Source organism: Epargyreus clarus, unplaced genomic scaffold, assembly GCF_041222505.1.
Source record: "Epargyreus clarus isolate Ecla_fem2 unplaced genomic scaffold, WU_Ecla_fem_2.2 ptg000010l, whole genome shotgun sequence".
Lineage (NCBI taxonomy): Eukaryota > Metazoa > Arthropoda > Insecta > Lepidoptera > Hesperiidae > Epargyreus > Epargyreus clarus.
The window spans coordinates 8,109,350-8,129,700 of record NW_027332218.1 but is presented as its reverse complement, the minus strand read 5'-3'; the positions used below and the strand labels follow the sequence as shown (position 1 = coordinate 8,129,700).

Genomic DNA, 20,351 nt, shown 5'->3' with positions numbered 1-20,351 from the left:
TAATAATTCGGTGTTATTCATCAATCATCGATTGATGATGATTTGAAGGTGATAGAACCCTTTGTGGTACGACTCCGACGGCACCACCGCCACATCTATTTCTGCCTAATAACAACAAAGCTAGGCGCTGCTGTATTCCGTTTTGAAGGGTGTGGTAAGGGAGACAGACTTTTCCGAGGCGTTCCAGCTTAGTCCTCAGGGGTAGCGGCGCATCTGTGGCCGACCTCAGGTAGGAATATCTTATCTTATCTGGGGTTGATTACAGATGTCCATGGGCGGCAGTAGCCACTTACCAACAGTTGGACTGCATGCTCGTCTGCTACTCTTACATTATATAAAAAAAAGTAACATTATGTTTTGTCAACATTCCTATCTATCAACATTGGCTAAAAATACCTCAGAACAATTTATGTTCTGAGTAAAATACCACATTTTTAGTCAATGTTGCGACAGCCACACAAATGATGTTAAACGACAAACGACAAATAAATTGGTGCAACACAGATTTGTTACATTCCATAGTGTTAGAAATATATTCAAATTATTTAATTATAGTATTGTTTTAATTAATTATTTTGTGTTATATTCATGATGTGTTATTTTTATAATAATAAGTGCCCATTTGTATAGTCATTGGCTGTATGGGTTATACGATTGTGTGCATTAGCATAAAACAAGAAAAAGAACGCGCTTGACGCGAGACTTGTATTTTACGCGGGAATAAAAAAAGTTGTAAATTGGATCAAGAAAATAGTTTGTGTTATTAATTCAGAAGTGGGATAATCTCAAAATAGCTATTATCAAAGTTATTGTTATGTTTAACGTTAACGCAAACTTTAAACGGGCTTTCGATGCAAGCGACCCTTACAGTGGCAATAACAGTCTCAGTAACAGTAACAGATAAAAAAATATTTATATTATACTAATAAAAATATGTATTAAAATACTAACCACAATAGTTTTGGAATCATATTTCATTCCCAGCGCCTTGCAAACGTTAACCATATTGGGCCTAACCGGTATCAAACCACTCATGGTGTGAAAGAAGAAATAAGCCATTACCAGAGTAAACGGCCTCATGGTTTCCTTCACAAAGAATACATGCTTGAATTTTAGTACGATTTTCTTAATAATATTCGCAGATGAGTGCTCGCATGGGTACATTTCTGATTTGCCTTCCTTAACGCATATCACACACTGTCTGATGACGTCATGGTACTGGAGGAGTTGGTCAAACTCTTCTTTTACGTTTTCTGGTTTGGCCCAGCCTCGTAGCCGACAAAGGGAGTGTAACGCTTCTTTTTGTCTGCCTTTCGATAGCAGCCATATTGGAGTCTCCGGTACCTGAAATAAGTCAGAATTTATTTGTTAGATTATTATTTAATCGAATTTGGTTAAAGTACTAAATACCTAGAAAAATAGTTATATTTTGTGTACTGCCCCGTGAACTATTTATTATGACGGATTTAAAATAGAAAACACAATTTGTAATTGCCTTTGCAATTTGTTTATACTAATTAAATTCTACTTAATTATATTTCGTTTTTAATGTGATTTATATTTTGTTGCATAGTGTACGTTGTACATAATTTAAAGAGTGTATCTAATATAAGTGAAATAAATAGCCAATATTAAATAAATGGGGATTTCGTAATATTTAAAAGGCACCTACTATATTTTAGTAGGTACTATATTTTACTTCAACTCAGAAGATAATCTGGGATTGATATTTGACACACAGCTTAAAATATTATGGAGAATTTTAGAGTATGTGGTCACTATGTTTACCTTCAAATAAGTCGTCAGAATAAGTGCTAATTATTTAGTAATAAGAACAATTTACATAAATTTGTCAAATTAGAGGTAGGTACTCTGTCTTTTAAGTATTTCACTGAACTTATATGCACATACTATATTATGTCTATTAAACTGTTTTATATAAGAGGTAGTAGAACCCTCTGATTTGATCGAACCATTTGTGGTTCGACTCCAGCAGCACCACCGCCACGCCTATTTCTACCTTATAACAGCAGTGTTAAGCGTGGCTGTCTTCTGGTTTGAAGGGTGTACGTTAGGGAGATATACTTTTCCGAGGGATTTCAGCTTAGTCCTCAGGGATAGCTGCGCATCTGCCGACCTCAGGTAGGAATAATCCTATCTGGGGTTGATTACAGATGCAGTAACCATTTACCATCAGGTGGACTGCATGCACGTCTGCTACTCCTACATTACATAAAAATGCAGACGAAATCGTTACACTCTAGACATTTAATAAAATATATATTAACGTCCTTGTAAAAGATAAAAATGATAAGTAGGAATTCGAATCGGATTTAAGAATCCACATTAAAATAGTTACGCAACACAAATGCCCATTAGGAAACAGTACAAGTGACAAGCTCATTAATAAATGTGACCTGTTTTTATTCTATATCGCTTTTAATGATATATAATAGGGTTTCTCTAATTTATAGCTAAGAGGAAGCTCTTGAAAAAATTAGCGGTAGGTTGAAAAAAAATCGGTATTTTTTTAAAGAATTACTTTTTAGTCGGAGTAATAATTCATGATATTAAAATTAATATTCATTATTTCTGGTCGTAAATTGCGCAAATTCTAGAATAATTATTTAATTTTATTTATTGGTACATTTCCGAAATTGCCTTTTAATAAAGCATTGAATAAAGCTCGCCACTCCGTCTGGTTTTGAAGGTGGTAGAACCCTTTGTGGTTCGTCTCCGGCGGCACCACCGCAACACCTATTTCTACCTAATAACAGCACTGTTAGGCACTCCTGGGTTCCAGTTTGAAGGGTGTGGTAAGGGAGACAGACTCTTCAGAGGCGTTCCAGCTTAGTCCTCCATTGCATAGATTACAGATGCCCATGGGCAGCAGTAGCCACTTACCATCAGGTGAACTGCATGCTCGTCTGCTACTCCTATACTATAAAAAAAAATAGGACGGTATGCGGCTACTCAAACCGCCGTCCTTATCAGGTTGCTATCCGAGCGGTTCGAGTTCCCACTTTTGTCACCCGCAACCCCTTAAGCCTCCTTTTAGGCGTCTCTTACGACATGCAGATGATACCGTAAGTTAATTAATTTCCCGGAACTATTGGCATTCTTTGGCATGTCTTACAGCTCAAACGGCATGACGGACTTAGAACACAACCTGTCGTTAGATTTATTTCAATTGTGATAAATATTGCTCATATGAATAGCACCATTAGGGAATTACGAAATTCTTCATACGGATTACACTTTTATGTTACAAAGCGTGTTATAAAATGTAAGTATTAAAGCGCATTCAATTCAATCAAAATAATATTAAATACACCAGACTCCATTAATGACCCGTTTGCTTATTTAAGTCGAGTTTTAGTCTATAATGGTTAGTCTGACGGGTTGGGAATATTACCGTATCCAAACCTATCCTATTAATGGACATTAAGCAAAAAGTTGTACCTATTATTTATCAAAAATAAAAACTAAATTTGCATCATAAATTATATTTAAAGAGAGTTAATCAGTTTTTAAATGTAATTTTACGTATGATTAATGAACAAATTATACATATTTGAATGTCAGCGTATACATGTTTTAGGGTTCCCTACCCAAAGGTTGTTTGTCCACTGCACCGTCACCGAGCCGATACAGAAAACGAGATTATTTCGGGCCGATTTTAATTATCTCGTGACGACGATAATTTGTCCACTGCGACCGATATCGTCGGTTTATTTTGTTCTAGTTGTCACTCGTGTGACGGCAGTGTATGGACATGTTACAATGTGTTTTACATTGCCGGCACGTCGGTCCGTCAAAAACTCGGCGCCGATCTAGCGGTCACGCCTATCTACTCGGAATATCAGCGGCCGGGATGACGGTGCTCGGGTGACGGACGTTCGGTGGACAAGCTGCTATATTAAATGTATGTACGCTACTTCGGCGCCGTCATTAATTATCGGTATCGGCTCGGTATCAGTGGTTGGTGGACAAGCAAGCAGGGTAAAAACGGGACCCTATTTCGGGCTTCTGCTGTCTGTCCGCTTGTAACAGAGCTCTATCTCTTGAACCGTAATAGATAGATGGACAATTGGATTGTTTACAGGTCCATATATAAAGGTGGCCGCTACAATAACATATACAAACAATAAAAATAGCTTCAAAATAAATGGGTGTCGCCATATAAGTAACCGCTATTTTTCGGCTTCTTTCGCTTTATCTAGTGAACCGTAATCGGTAAACGATTTAAATTTTCACAATTTATCTACTTCTAGGACTATGATAACAAAAAATTCATGAAAATTTGATTGTACGGAACTCTCTGTGTGCAAGTTTGACTCGTACATGGCCATTTTTTTCTTCTTAATACTGTTAGTTCCTATCCCTCTGTGTGTAGTGCTGATTTTTTCGCATTTTAAAATTTATCTAAGATTAAGACTAGACTTTAAGTCGCGTCTTTATTGTGCCTAATTGGCAAAAAATATGTAGAATAATGGCTCATAATTATATACTGTCGATAGAAGTCAATATAAGACTGAGACCTTAGCTATGTGAAGCATCATAATAATATTGTATGCATACATACATGAACTAGCTGACCCGGCAAACGTTGCGTTGCCATATAAATAAAAAAAATGTTACTGAATATGCATATGCAATTTGGTGAAAATCGGTAAAACAAAATAAATAAATATGAATATACACACTTTTTTCAGATATATATACATTTCATGGATTGTTTGGTTCTGACGACACTTATTTTGCTAATAAATACACATTTCAGAGATTTCTTCGCCTATGTACTTTTTCGGGAGTGCAATTGCATCCCCTTGCACCTGACGCGTCCAGGAATATAATAATAAATTCTCTAATGGATATTTATTTTTAATAACAAACCTTTAGGAAGTTAGTGCATAAGGCATATAGTTTTTGTCGTTTATAAATTACTAGGAGGTAGCGACGTGTAATGATCTATGATCTAATATGACAGTTAATAGACATGGTTAACACTTAAAAAGACAGGAATTGACATGGTTATTGCTCTGAGAATGATTTGATAATGATGCATATTTGATTTGTAACAAAAACTTTAAAAATATTGAATACGTTTAGTAATCATTATGTCATTTACGTCTACGAGTATCTAGAATTTGCGACAAGAAAGTAAAAAAATAAGTGTGTTAATTGCGTTTGTCGCTTTTTTCTTTTGATATCACTGTGTCAGTACATTATATTGTGTTAATTAATACAAATGTGTGCGCAAATACGTTTAGTAGTGGGTATAACAGTGCACCCTTTTATTGACGGTCATGTCATACTGATTTTTAGATTATAGTAGGAATTTCACCTTAATACAACAGATGTCTCAAATTATTGTGGGTAATTACAAATTAGTCTGGGTAAAAATCGCAAGTAATTTTTTTTTTTTTTATTATTTGTCCTCTATCCCTATTTCTGACTAATAACAGCAATGTCAAGCCCATCTGTGTTCTGATGTGAAGGGTGTGGTAAGGGAGACATACTCATCCGAGGAGTTCCTACTACGTCCACATGTCATTGTGACGAACCTCAGATACGACTCTACGCTTACCCGAGGTTGATTACAGATTTCCAGCGATGATGGCCGCTTACAATCAGGTATTCTGTATGCTTGATTCCTACCTCTATATTATAACTAATGTAAAGCATCTATATACTATCCAAAATTGATAAATAAGGTAAGGTATAAATGAAGGCCACATCGTAGCCGAGGTCGATGAATTAGTGATGTCGAAACGTCGCGATAGCTCTATCTGCTACACGACCTCAGATTATGTTAAGTAGACCGAAGATAGGGTTGCCCTTTTTAAGAATTACATTTTCTATGATAAAGAAAAAAATATATGATAAAAGTAGGAACACTATCTAAAAACGAGCTTTTGACCGCGGCTTCGCTCGCGTTACGAAGTAATATCTTCATCCTCTATTTTATCCCCTTGGGGGTAGAATTGATCAAAATCCTGTCTTAGCGGATGCCTACGTCATAACATCTACCTGCATGCCAAATTTCAGCCCGATCCGTCCAGTGGTTTGGGCTGTGCGTTGATAGATCACTATGTCAGTCAGTCACCTTTGAGTTATATTATCTAAAAATAAATGATTATTTATTCAGGTGGTTACCTTGTTTTAAACACCATGTACTTAATTCTACTGAAGAATGTCTTAACCCCTGTTTACAATTAGTATAATTCATATTCAATTGAATTTAGGGAAGTGACCCAATGTTGTTATATTCATTTAAGATTATTCATTTGTTTATAAGCGTCATTATTCAAATAGTTGAAATAGGTAAAATAAAATTTATGAACCTACCTGATAGGCCTTTAAAATATGAAGTGTATTTATCTAATAAACAATACTTATTATAAAATAGGAACGGGTGGCAACCCTAGCCGAAAACGACATTAGTGTTATCGGGTTGCTTCAATAAAAATCCCGTTCAGGTTAAATTATTAAACAACCAGATTATAGAAAGAAATGAATGACCATTGAGTGTTTATATAATGTCATTACGCGTATAAAGAAGTATTGAATACTACGATATCGAATAATATCTACTACTAAATATTTCCGTAGTAGAAACTCGATTATCCGGACCTCGGTTATCCGGATTCACGATTATCCGGAAATCGAAATGCTAACCGCAACTAATGCTATATGTATATTTGAATATAATCTTGCAAAATGAAGAAATTTTTGACATGAAGAAATTCATGTCAGATATGTCGACCAGACTTGTCCTCGCTTCTGGTGATCAAAGAGCTGGCGGCTACTTCGCCCAAAGACTGAGCCTTGCGGTGCAGCAAGGGAACGCCGCCAGCGTTTTGGGAACCATGCCTCACACGGCTATTTTAGATGGTTTGTTTTATTTATAATGATTTTTGTTTTTATACCCCATTTTTTTGTACATATGTACATAAATATAGTTTTAATATATGTATGTAAATATGCTTTTTTATGAATAATGTAATATAGATTTATAAAACCATGTAGCATAGAAGATGAATAAAATACCAGGAATCTTGCAAAAAGTGCATGTAGGTACTTCAATACACCGTATGTTGGAAAATGTATCTTTAAATAATTTCTTAAAAAATATTGATTTTCGTTGATTGTATTGTTGTTGTTTATAACATTATGTACAACATGTGCACAGAACCGGCTGTCCTTCATACATTCGATTATCCGGATTTTCGATTATGAAAATGCCAATAAAGAAAAAATAGTCGAGTTAATCGATGTTCTACCGTATTTTTGTTTTTAATGTATCAAATCAAAGAAAATACAACCAGGTATTCAGTTGATACGAATTGGTGTGGTAGCAACGGATGAACAACGTTAAATGATCGATTTCACTATCGATCGAAGAACTCGACCTTCGATCGATTGGTGTGTGGACACACTAAAAAAAATATCACTGCAGCTCATATGAACGAAAGGAAAGAGTTCGGTCATAGTCTACATATATGTACTAAAAACATTGGCTATAAAAGATATCCATCCACGTGATCGATTTGATTATATGTATAAACGTAAACAATTTAAAAATAGAAGTCTTACTTTACTATAGGTATTCACGTAAATTAATACTTCTGTTTGACCATATATTTTATTATTTCATAGGAAATAATAATTCATAGGAAAAAATGCCGTTTTTACTAGAATGTTTAAAATATTTAAGACGAATTATTAAGATTCGTAATATTATTGACTTTGAGAAAATCTCTTCTTATCTCTTCTTAATCAGTTAATTTTATAATAACTACCTATGCGTTCTAATACCAACAGTCACTTCTTTACTTTTACAATAACAATTGCAACTCGCAAGTTAGTATATTATCGTTGAGGTAATATACGATAATTAAAGGCGCTGTTAAGGGTTTTACTTTACATATTTAAGAATTTTGATAATACTATTTATTAAAGCAAAAAGGGACCTGTATTTAAATTTAAGTTACTGAACCCCATATACTTTTTAAATAGGCATGGCGTAGGAACGAATTTGGTAGAAGGGGATCCAAAAGCAAGGGCAAGTCCGGAAGATTGTTCGAAAAAAGACCGGCTTGTCTTTTCTTCATTCTATACTAAGGGAATAGGCAGGAATCTGGAATAAATAGTCTCTATTTATCGTCTATTCTCCTTTTCTCCTCTGTTTATAGGGTTTTAAGGTTAAAAATACTTACGAAAAGCACTAAGACCATCGTTGCGACTGGTACGGTGAGCGACACAAGTGCAGCTTGTCGCCACGGCAGCACTGTTCCCAGGAGGTACGCCAAAAACATACCCGTTGAGGTGAAACTGTTTGTCAGCGTTGTAAGTATCCCGCGGATTGAAGGCTCACTGGAAGGGGGAATATGAGGAGAATTAAAATGAATTCTTTGTACTCTATAATACGTAGTAAAGTTCGCATAAAAATAGTAGTCCGCTTTGAATATAGAAATGAATCGCGTCGCCATAGCAAATTATATGACTATACCTGCTCGTAACAACTTCAGAGTGGACTAGCAGTTTGACGAGAACTATAATAGCTTAGTTGTTGAAACTTGGGCTTTCAGTTGAGGGGTCCGAGATTTGAATCCCAGCCACGTTTACGCAAAAATGCGTTTAGCGGTGGCAGTGGTATTACAAGTGAGGTGCTGGCTTAGCGCCTTTTTTTTCTAGCGCCTCCTTTTTCCCGAATAAGAAGTCGCGATCCAATGTTGGCTATACGGTCCCCGAGGACTATTACCCGAAAGGGGGTGTTTATTTATTTATTTTATTTATTTACAAATTTGTGTACACAGAACATAACAAAAAAATAGAGCATTAAAAAGAAATGTAGTACAAAGGACTACTTATTCCAACCTGGAATTTCTTCCAGCAGCCCCAATGGTCAGAAAAATTGTATGAAAGGCAAATAAAGTGTGCACAAAATAGATAGGTAAGATAGATATCATATACATATACATATATACAATTATATACACATAATATATACAATAATATATACATATGACAATATATACATACAAATATATACTTAATTATGACAGTGATAAGTTTAGTGGGCAGGCATCCCTTAAGGTTGACTCCCCAGGCTCCATCGCGGCCAGAATAGTGCTACGAGCATTCACCGCCTCTCTCCGCAGGGTTGCCCTAGACCCTTTTCGTCTGGGCGCAAAATAGTGGTGTTGGTGTGTTCCGATTTGAAGGTTGTGGTAAAGGAGACTTATGTGAGGCGTTTCATTTAGTACTCAGGGGTAGTAACCTGGTCCTTGTAGTTCCGTGACCGCGATAAATGTCTTCTAATCATCAGGTGGACTGCATACTCATTTTAGGAGGTGGTAGAACCCATTTTGGTTTGACTCCGGCGGCACCACCGCCACACCTATTTCTACCTAATAACTGCAGTGTTAGGCGCTGCTGTGTTCCGGTTTGAAGGGTGTGGTAAGGGAGACAGACTTTTCCGAGGCGTTCCAGCTTAGTCCTCAGAGGTAGCGGCGCATCTGTGGCCGACCTCAGGTAGGAATATCCAATCCTATTTGAGGTTGATTGCGGATGTCCATGGGCGGCAGTGGCCACTTGCCATCAGGTGGACTGCATGCTCGTCTGCTACTCTTATATTATAAAAAAAAAAAATACTCATTTGTTACTTTAGAACTATAAATCAGTCTAATTTTAGCATTGCTGAAACGACCGTGTATTTTGCAAATTTCCTAGATTTTTTATTACGCAAACTTATGCTATGTAAACCTTTAAAAGTCAATTAGCTATAAAATTATAATTAGATTAATGTTAGTTTTATGTTTTTATTTTCTCAAATCTACGCATCCATTTGAGGTGCCAGGTTTGTTTTTAGGCAATTTTATAACCATAGACACGATTTATTGGTATTTAATTATTTATTTTATTCGAAGTACGTTTTTAATTGTCGCCAACTAATTAACATGATGCTAATGTTTTGTATAATAGGAAGAAATTATACAATGAAGAGCGAAACCTTTTTAAAAAACTAATAAATTCGCTCTAAATTATCATATTAGACACATAGGCGCGTGCGAATATTTTTTTAGCTTTACATCATTTGAATAAAAGAGCAATATATATTTAATTACACGTGTTTATTGCCAAACGCACTTTTATCTATACTAATATTATAAAGAGGAGAACTTTGTTTGTTTGTTTGATTGTAATGAATAGGCTCAAAAACTACTGGGCGATTTTAAAAATTCTTTCACCATTCGAAAACTACATTATCCACGAGTAACATAGTTTATATTTTATCCTTACTAATATTATAATCCTTACTAATATTATAAATCCGAAAGTAACTCTGTCTGTCTGTCTGTCTGGTTGTCTCTTCTTCACGCCTAAACCACTGTACCGATTTTAATGACATTTTGTACAAAGATAGTCTGAGACCCGAGAAAGGACATAGGATAGTTTTTATCCTGGAAATCTTGCGGGAACTAGGGATGGCGATCTAAGATCGATTAATCGGAGAATCGATATTTTTGACCATAAAATCGATGATTTTAATCGATATTAGTAAGGATTAAATCGTAAACTATGCATTTGATCAAGTGATGATCTTGTTATTCCAATGAAGGTACGTTTTCAGTTTTATGTATGTTAGTATGTCATTATTTTCTTTTAAACGCGGGCGAAGCCGCGGGCAAATACTAGTATGAAATATATTTGATAAATAGATTTTGAGGCGGTACAAAGTTTGCCGGGTTAGCTAGTATCGTATATTGAGAAATCGGCCTTGTCTTGATAAGGGTAATACTAATGGGCTAAATATAGCTGAACTACTGAAATCGAGACATTTTAAGCATAGCTTTATCCGATATGTGCCGTTATTTGCTACTAGAGCAAAGAGTGTAGATGCTGTAGTATCGATTCAAGGGTTCACTTAAGTACCTAATCTCATAAGCAGAAGTTTAGTTTTTTAATCGGCCTTCCCCTTGTTAGCAAAAGTAAGCACAACTTTTTAACATTGATACGCTTATATGTTTTTAACTCTTTTCTTTCTTCATTGTTATACATGTGAATTGATTGAAAATTTCATATTCATTACTGACTTTTTATAATATCAGAGTAGCAAACTATCTTGCAGTCCACTTGAGGGTAAGTAGCCAAGACTCAGATAGGACTTAAGTCCATCTGAGGTTGGAATGCTGCGTACAAGTATCGTTTTGTTAGCACATCCTTCACACTATAACACTGAACACAGCAGTGCTTAACACTAATAGGCAGAGCTAGGCGTGGCGAAGGTGCCACTAATCTGCAACCACGTGGGGGTTCTATGGACTTAATTATGATATATGATATATACAAGGTGGTAGAACCCTTTGTGGTTCGACTCCGGCGGCACCACCGCCACACCTATTTCTGCCTCATAACAGTGCTAAGCGCTGCTGTGTTCCGGTTTGAAGGGTGTGGTAAGGGAGACAGACTTTTCCGAGGCGTTCCAGCTTAGTCCTCAGGAGTAGGAATATTTAATCCTATCTGGGGTTAATAACAGATGTCCATGGGCGGCAGTAGCCACTTACCATCAGGTGGACTGCATGCTCGTCTGCTACTCCTATATTATATAAAAAAAAAATATTTCTCACCTAACTTCACCGACGTAAGTGACAGACGGCGCCTCCATGATTCCAGTACCGATTCCCAGGAGAGCATTCGCGATGAATAACGAAGGTACATTCCAGGCGTAGTACATCAATAGCCACGCGATCAGATGTGGTATATTGACGATGAACAAGGCCTTCTTTCGCCCGAAGTAGTCCAGAAGTGGTCCGGAGAACACACTGCCCAGTGGCTGGCAGAGAAACGCCATACTGCCTGTAAAGTATATGTTTTGATAACAGATTAAATATTTTAAATTGACAGAATTCAATTATATGGCAGGATGTTTCTAAAGGCGGTTAACTATAGGTAGTGCATTGGGTTCTATGGTAAATAAAAACGCATAGATTTACATTACATACACATTTAGATTTGGTCATGACGAAAATTTAATTAAAAATAAATTAATTTACATGTTATGTTGATTTGGGTCGCACTCCGAAAATTAACTGTTTAAGTAAATAATTACTCTAATAATACGCAAGTGACTAAAATCGCATACCCCAAAATAAAGTAGGCTTCGAAAGTAGGTTTCGACTTTTCTCGTACTATATACCTAGTACTTTAGTCAGGTGTACCATATACCCACATATGGTATAGAGAATATATGTACGAAAAAAACTATCAAAACTAGCTCTCCTTCAAAGCCGGCGATGCATTGGCGACTCCTCTGGTGTTGCAAATGTCCATAGGCGACGTTGACTACTTTCCATCAGGTAGCACGTCTGCTTTATCGTAAGGCTCAAATATATATATAAAAAAAAGCATCGGTATTTCAGATGTCCCTTGAATCGCGAATGTCCCCTAAGGGGAAATAATCGATCCCATGTATATCTTCCTTTACTGACAAAACTTAATCAATGCATATTTTATTGCAGTCGTCATAAGTATAGCCTATGTATTATTTGCTTAATATTTGCACAGTAGCGATTGTCATTCGCTACCAGTGTTACATATCAATTTATGCATATGAGCTGTAATTTCATATTGCCGATCGGCATAAATATTTACCGAATTCATTTCTTAAACTTTGCTTAAAATGAATATTGGAATTTGTTATAGGTATTTCAAAACTAATATAATGTTAGGTGGCAATCGCTTATTGGAACGTCACGTATAACTGTTTCTCTTGTACTTTCAAACCAGAACACAGCAGCCATAATTCTGGTAATAGGCAGAAAAAAAATTTAACGGTGATTTCTCCGGAGTCAAATCAGTAAGGGTTGGACCATCTTATAAAATAATTAAGTACCTATTTGACTTCGAAAGTTTAAGTAACGATTATCCACGGTCATTTTTGCCACGTGCGTGCAAAATGTGGAATAAACTTCCTCCTGAGGTATTCCCTGAGCGCTATGACATGGGGCTTTTCAAGAGGGGTGCAAAAAGAACCCTCCTAAAAAGCCAGCGATGTATTAGCGACTTCTCTGGTGGTGCAAATGTCCATAGGCGACGGTGACTGCTTTCCACCAACTAGCCCGTCTGCATTATCGTTAGGTCTAAATCATAGATTAGTAAAGATGCTTCGCCGCCTTAAAATTTAATGAAGCCACAAACGGCTTATTTTAGTAAGTTCTTTTTTTGAATTCTTGACAAATAAAAACATTTTTAGAGAAAATTTACGAATAAATAACTAATACTGCGTAATTTACATAATAAATAAATAATTATTTCCAATATTTTAGGGACATTTTAGCACTAAGACGTGGCAAAACCTTTTTACGCAACTATTTCAATTCTCAAAACTGGGTACATTTTCTTGTTAGGAGTGAGTAATCTTTACTAATCTATGGTCTAAATATAAAAAAGTAAATTTAAGACTATGGTGTGATTACATAAAAAATTAAACCTGTTGTACAAACCTTAAAAGTATTAATGTTTTGACGAATTTGATTTACATACAAATTATTAATTCTTGGTAAGTATATCGTTAAATTGAAAATGTTATAAATCCACATAATGAGTATATTAATCAGTAATAAATAAAACATTTTAGTCCTATAACAGGCTATATTTGTAGGTGGTAGAACCCTCTGTGGTTCGACTCCGGCGGCACCATCACTAATTTCTGCATATTAACAGCAGTGTTAAACGCTGCTGTGTTCTGAGATTTTTTTATAGTATAGGAGTAGCAGACGATCATGCAGTCCACCTGATGGTAAGTGGCTACTGCAGCTCATAGACATCTGTAATCAACCTAAGATAGGATTAGATATGCCTACCTGAAGTCGGCCACAGACGCGCCGCTACCCCTGAGGACTAAGCTGGAACGCCTCGGAAAAGTCTGTCTCCCTTACCATACCCTTCAAAACGGAACACAGCAGCGCCTAACACTGCTGTTATTAGGTAGAAGTAGGTGTGGCGGTGGTGCCGCCGGAGTCGAACCACAAAGGGTTCTACCACCCTAGATATGCTTATCCAAGGCATTCCAGCTTAGTCCTCAGGGGTAGCGGTGCATTTGTGGGCTACCTCAATATCTTATCCAGGGTCGATTACACGTGTCCATGGTTGACAGTAGATGTTTACACGTGAACTGCATACTCGTTACCTACTTCAATGTTATAAAATAATAATAATAATATACCTACTAACCGAATTTCCTTCTTCAATGTTACAAAAAACGAAATTAATATACTAACCGAACCAGGAGGCCTGTTTCTTGTTCAATGACAGCCCCACTTTCGCGTCAAGGACGTCAGGGAGGACCATGGTGACGAAGCTGATCGACATACCCAGCCCCACCAGAAGAAAGTCCAAAGCAAGGCATGCTAAAACCTGTTGACAAATATATTTTTTAAACTAGCAAGTGTTGGCAACCCAACAATAATGTAACGTTATAATGAAAGCCCCAACAGCAAACATTACTAAAAATAGGTTGATAGGAGTCTAAAATCAATGTCCTTAAAGTAGGGCAGTTTTTATAAGTATATCTATGTTAGTCTGTAAGGTATAAGCAACCTCTGTATTCAATTATACTTTTATATCTTTAGTATCTTTGTTTATATTGTCTGAAATAAATGATATTTATTATTTTTTTGTTATTTAGGAATGCCACGACCCCTAGGCATATAAAAATTCGGAGCCCCTTGAAAATAATGAAACAAAAAGATAAAAGTAAATCTTAGTGTGTTGTGTACACTGAATATATTTTAGGGCCATTTTCATATCGGGGGCCCTGGGCGCGGGCCCACTGTGTCCTTAGGGTAAAGACTGAATAGACAGAGGTCTAAGTAGGGAACATTATGTGCGTATTATTTTCGTACACTAGGATACAACAGCACTCTACTCAGAGATATATGATAGAAATAGATTTGCCATGGCGTATCCGTTTGACTCATTAAGTTCTAGTATGCGTCGCAGACCAGGCGACAGAAACATCTTTAACAGTTTTAACACCTTCAAAACATAATATTACATATTACGTATTAAGTTACGTTATTAATAATATCAATTAAACTAAACTTTTGCATACCAATGTCAATTTGTCAAATTGTGCCTCCTAGAAATTGTCAATGTTTGATCACGTAGTCAAACTGGACAGATTGATTATTGATAAAGGGCGTAGGTCAGCTCAGAAAACGGAAATATGTTTTTTCGGTCGCATTACCTTCGGAGGATTTTCAACCACAAAAAAATATCACCTTCAAAATATGACGCGGAATGTCGACTTTATATAGATATAATTAGTCTATGTCGATGTTTTACTCACCGTTAGTTAAAATCAAGGGCCTGACCTCTTGGGTAAATAAATTACATGTTTTCGTTTAAGTTTCCACTTACTCATAATTAGTATCATCAATCAATTTTGATTTATTTTTATATGACCGAAGTAGCCAAGAGGTACTCTACTAGGGTCTGAATAGGCTGTAAATTGTAAGAAGGTTTTTGGTGTATAAATTGCGGGCGTGTTAATCTTCGGGTTACGCAAATAAAAATCGCTTTTAAATCTTAACGTTTACTCGAACGGAGTTATGTGCGAAGAGTGTAAAAAACATGGACGCCTCTGTGTTGCCATAGACAGTGGCAAAGAAATGCGAGACTTACCATAGATACAGAAATACAAATGAATATTATAAATTAACTAGATAATATAATTATTGACACAATAATATTCTAAAGTAAGTAATCAGTTGTATAATAGACATTTATAAATATCTGTAAAGTAGTACAATAAAGTTAACAGTAGAGTGACGGACTAAACGAACCGCCACAGGTTCAAATACTTCCATTTTTTTGGGAAAATATGCTAAAGCAGCTTGTTGTATCCCCGGTCGTTCCATTTTGAGCCAATAAAATCTTTATGGTAACCGCCCAGCCTATGTAAAAAGGACCCTGATCTGATCTGATCTGAGGATGAATTGATTTGGTAGATACCAAAGAAAATGCGCTATGAAAAATCATAGCGCAATGCCTCTCATTTTTTATTTGCCTACAATAACCGGTCGATTTATAAAATATCCCGGGAACTCAACAGAGCTTTAAAAGTAGATACAGTACTCTTATATACCAACTGGGTAGGTATCACCTACATAGCTATTTCTACCGTGAGTAGTTTGTGCTTATGCCGTGGGAGTCGATGCTGGCTGACTTACATATGCTTACTTCCATGAAGCAACTATCTTAGTCTCCAGGGGTGGCAACGAAAGGGTAATTGCTGCCACTTATAAGAATTAAGTTAAGATTAAAACTACTTCGCAACAATCCGCTACAAATATGTATGATGGTATATATTTTAAACCATGCAGTAAAAAAAAATATATATATATTAAAATATATATATATATATATATATATATATATATATATATATACAGGGTGTCCCGTAAGTACCACGACTAACTTGGGGAGAACATAGGTGAGGGTCTGACCTCTCTGGGAAAAAAAAATTACCTAAGTAAAAGTGTCACCGTTTTTGCACTATCAATTGTTTTAGATTTTTTGAGAAATTCAGCCCTCTTCATCATCTTTCGTCAACTGCGTGTACAAATTTGATGATGCAGTGTTTATTTTTTCTGTTAAATACTATCAGATAGTTGGTGTATCATATTGAAATGTAAATTGGTTAAAAGATGTAAAGGAACCATGAAAAAAATAGGGATATTTTTAGATTTTAATTTTTTTACTATTTTTCCCTCAACTTTGACTCGTCGCGGTGAAAAAAAAATGACTGGACTATAAATGTACGTTGCGCCAAAAAATATGTCCAGTTATAAGAGATTTGAAAAAGGTACCACACTTACTATTTAAAGTTGAAAAAAAAAGTTAAGGCCGTTTTTGCATGAAAGGGACTGAAACCAACTAAAACGTTATGATCGAGTTTTTATTTAAATTACGGTTTCTACCGACTCACAACGTGTCAGGCAGTACTAAATCACATTATTACCTATTCACACACTTAAAAATATCATACTTCATTTGTAAAAAAAAAAATTTAGAAACTAACTAGCAAACAAAGTATTACAATTTATTAAGTCAATTTTTACCTACTTTGAACTGTCGTTTCGAAGTGAAACTTCGTACATGTATGTAATTTGAATGACAATACCATAATTTAACGTCTTGGAACAGATCACCGGTATATATATATATATATATATATATATATTTATATATATATATACATACCATCATGCATATTTGTAGCGGATTGTTGCGAAGTAGTTTTAATCTTAACTTAATAGCATGGATTTCCGCAAAGTAACGCCTGATACAATTAACTATCTAACTTATAAGAAGTTGGTTTTAGGTGTCCGTGGCCATAAGGACGATAGTTTTGTTAGCCATAATCAGTACATTACTGTAGTATATATATGTCTAGTTTACCATAGCATATAAACCAGACCTCTGTTATATCGCAACAATAGTAGTATTAAGTAAAATATCATAACCTAATATTTATAAATAAATCTTTCCATGAAGTGTAATCAGATAAGTACGTGTAGGTACATTGTTATAACATGTAACTATTAATTGATATATTTAATTAAAATATTAACCTAAAATACTGAGACCTGGATAAATTATGTACTTAGAAGTATAACAACAACAAATAAATTAATACTACGCAACTTAGTTACCTTTGAAGATTAGAGAACTAACCTATGGTAACCTAAAGCATGTTAAGATTTTATTACGATAAAACTTTAATTAATAATATACTTTAATAATAATAATAGTGGGAAATATAGAAGTAGCAAGCGAACATGCATTTCACCGAATGGAAGTGCATACTACCGCCCCTGGACATCTGTACCCTTAGTATGAGAAGTAGGAGTTTTTCGTTTTCACAAAAATGACTGTTTTTGTATTTGTTTACGTATTTACCCATACATTTCCAATCAGCCCCCTGGCGGACTGTATCAGAAGTGATTATATCATAAAATGAATGGGAAATTATTAAACAAATACAAAAACAGTTTTTTTTGTAAAAAACGTAAAAACTCCAACTAACTACTGTAATCAACCCCATTTAAGATAAATCCCTATCTGAAGTTGACCACAGATGGGTTACTACCTCTAAGAAATATATTAGAGCGTCTCGGATAAGGATATTTCCTATAAGACATCCTTCAAAGCGCACCATAGCAGCGTTTAATACTACCGTTATTAGGCAGTGCTGGTGAGGCAGTGGTACCGCCTGAGTCGAACCACATACTTACTGTTCAGTGTTCACGGTATGCATTCATGCTTTTGATAGTATTTCTTAACAATAATTGATTATTTAAATACAATCTAGAATGTTAGTTTAAGTGTTTTATTATGGCATAATTTAATTAAGAAGTTATAAAAAATCCTTATCTAATTTAGTGTATTTATGATAGCTTAAAATTTGAATACGTTATGTCGTAAACATTAAAAAAATATCTGATAAATTTAGACAAATGTAGCCACAAAAAATACGTTATGCTACAGTCATACATACCACGCTTTTATTAGCTTGACCTGTATTTATGTATGTAGCGGAATCTTTGAACTCGATTTTTACCCACTTTGAACAGTCCGATTAATTAAAAAAAAAATAACAAAAAATACGACCGACTTCTATGTCACTACAAAGTAAAAAATAATTGAAATAAATGTTGGCTTAGTACATATTTCTGAAGTCGGCGCTCAATATATTTCGTTGGATAACTATGTAAACAGCGTGTCTAATATGAGCGCCGACTTCAGAAATATGTACTAAATAATGTAATAAAAACAGTTTATAATCGCTGCTGTGTTCTAGTTTGAAGGGTGTGACAAGGGAGACTTATCGGAAGCGTTCCAAGTTACTCCTCAGGGACCTTAGCTAGGATTTTAATCTTATCTAAGGTTGATCACAGATGTCCATGGACGGCAGTAGCCACTTGTCAGGTGGTCCGCAGGTTCTATTACTTCTTTGATCGTAACATACATTTACGGTTCAGGAGATAGAGCCCTGTGACAGACGGACAGACAGCGGAGGCTAATTAATAGGGTTACGTTTTTACCCTTTGCGTAAGGAACCCTAAAAGCCTCTGATTTCCCTGTTTATTTAAGAGTACATATTTAAACACATATAATCACTTAATATATAATTAATATAATATAACATACCTGAGATAAGACTACCCTCGTTCGACTGATGGGCCCCTCACTCTTCTGTGTAGTCATTTTCAATCACAAATATCCAGTGTACTCAAAATAACGTATTTGTGACCAACGTTGATTCGCACACATCACATGATAATATCAATTTTATACTGTACATGCATTGTTAGGCCTGGTTTACAAAAGAGTTTAATTGCGAGAAAATCATGTTATTATTTTATTGCGTAAACATTCGTCACCAGTTTTTTTTTATTCTAATTGTATTTATCGCACGTGTAGGATGTGCAGTGTTTTACCATGTAATGACAAAATCGGCAACGCATCTAGTATTCTATGTGACAACGATAATTTACAACCAGAAGTCATTTACACTGCTAGTGTTATAAAAAACATTGACGTTTGAAAGGTGGTAAAACCACTGTAGATCAGGACGGTATGGTTGGCACCAAACAGCTAGTCCGTCTGAAGTTGTTGCGAGCAGGTGTAGTCATACAATTTGCTATGGCGACGCGATTCATTTCTATATACAGAGCGGACTAGCAGTTTTACGTGGACTATACTATATTTTTTATAATATAGGCGTAGCAGACGAGCATGCAGTTCATCTGATGGTAAGTTTCTGCCGCCCATGGACATCTGTTATTAACCCCAGATAGGAAGATAGGATTAGATATTCCTACCTGAGGTCGGCCACAGATGCGCCGTCACCCCTGACGACTAAGCTGGAACGCCTCGGAAAAGTCTATCTCCCTTACCACACCCTTCGAAACGGAACACAGCAGCGCCTAATACTGCTGTTATTGGATAGAAATAGGTATGGCAGTGGTGCCGCCGGAGTAGAACCACAAAGGGTTCTACCACCTTCATCTATCATCATCATCGTTTTGGTGGATGGGTGTGAAACCATCAATGGTAACTTGGATTCACACCTATTCCTGCTTTATAGCAACAGTATTAAGCGCTGCTGTGTTCTGGTTTGAAGGGTGCGGTAAGGGAGACATACTTTTTCGAGGCATACTCGGTCCTCAGGGGTAGCGGCGCATCTATGGTCGACTTCGGGTAGGAATCCACTCTTATCTGGGGTTGATTACAGATTACAGAAGACACTTACCATCAGGTGGACTGCATCTGTT

The 20,351-nt window shown here is 35.9% G+C and overlaps 1 protein-coding gene across 1 annotated transcript in view; it reads right to left on the bottom strand.

Moving 5' to 3' along the window:
* Nucleotides 1-20,351, bottom strand: part of LOC140745482 (facilitated trehalose transporter Tret1) — a 42,762-nt gene that overhangs the window by 1,162 nt on the left and 21,249 nt on the right. Inside the window, exons 2-6 of the mRNA XM_073077363.1 lie at nucleotides 19,225-19,390; nucleotides 14,289-14,424; nucleotides 11,637-11,865; nucleotides 8,223-8,379; nucleotides 952-1,344 (exon numbers count right to left, since the gene is read on the bottom strand). Of these exons, the coding sequence (XP_072933464.1) occupies nucleotides 952-1,344; nucleotides 8,223-8,379; nucleotides 11,637-11,865; nucleotides 14,289-14,424; nucleotides 19,225-19,281 (972 nt within the window). The 5' untranslated portion in view covers nucleotides 19,282-19,390. The remainder of the gene's footprint in view (nucleotides 1-951; nucleotides 1,345-8,222; nucleotides 8,380-11,636; nucleotides 11,866-14,288; nucleotides 14,425-19,224; nucleotides 19,391-20,351) is intronic.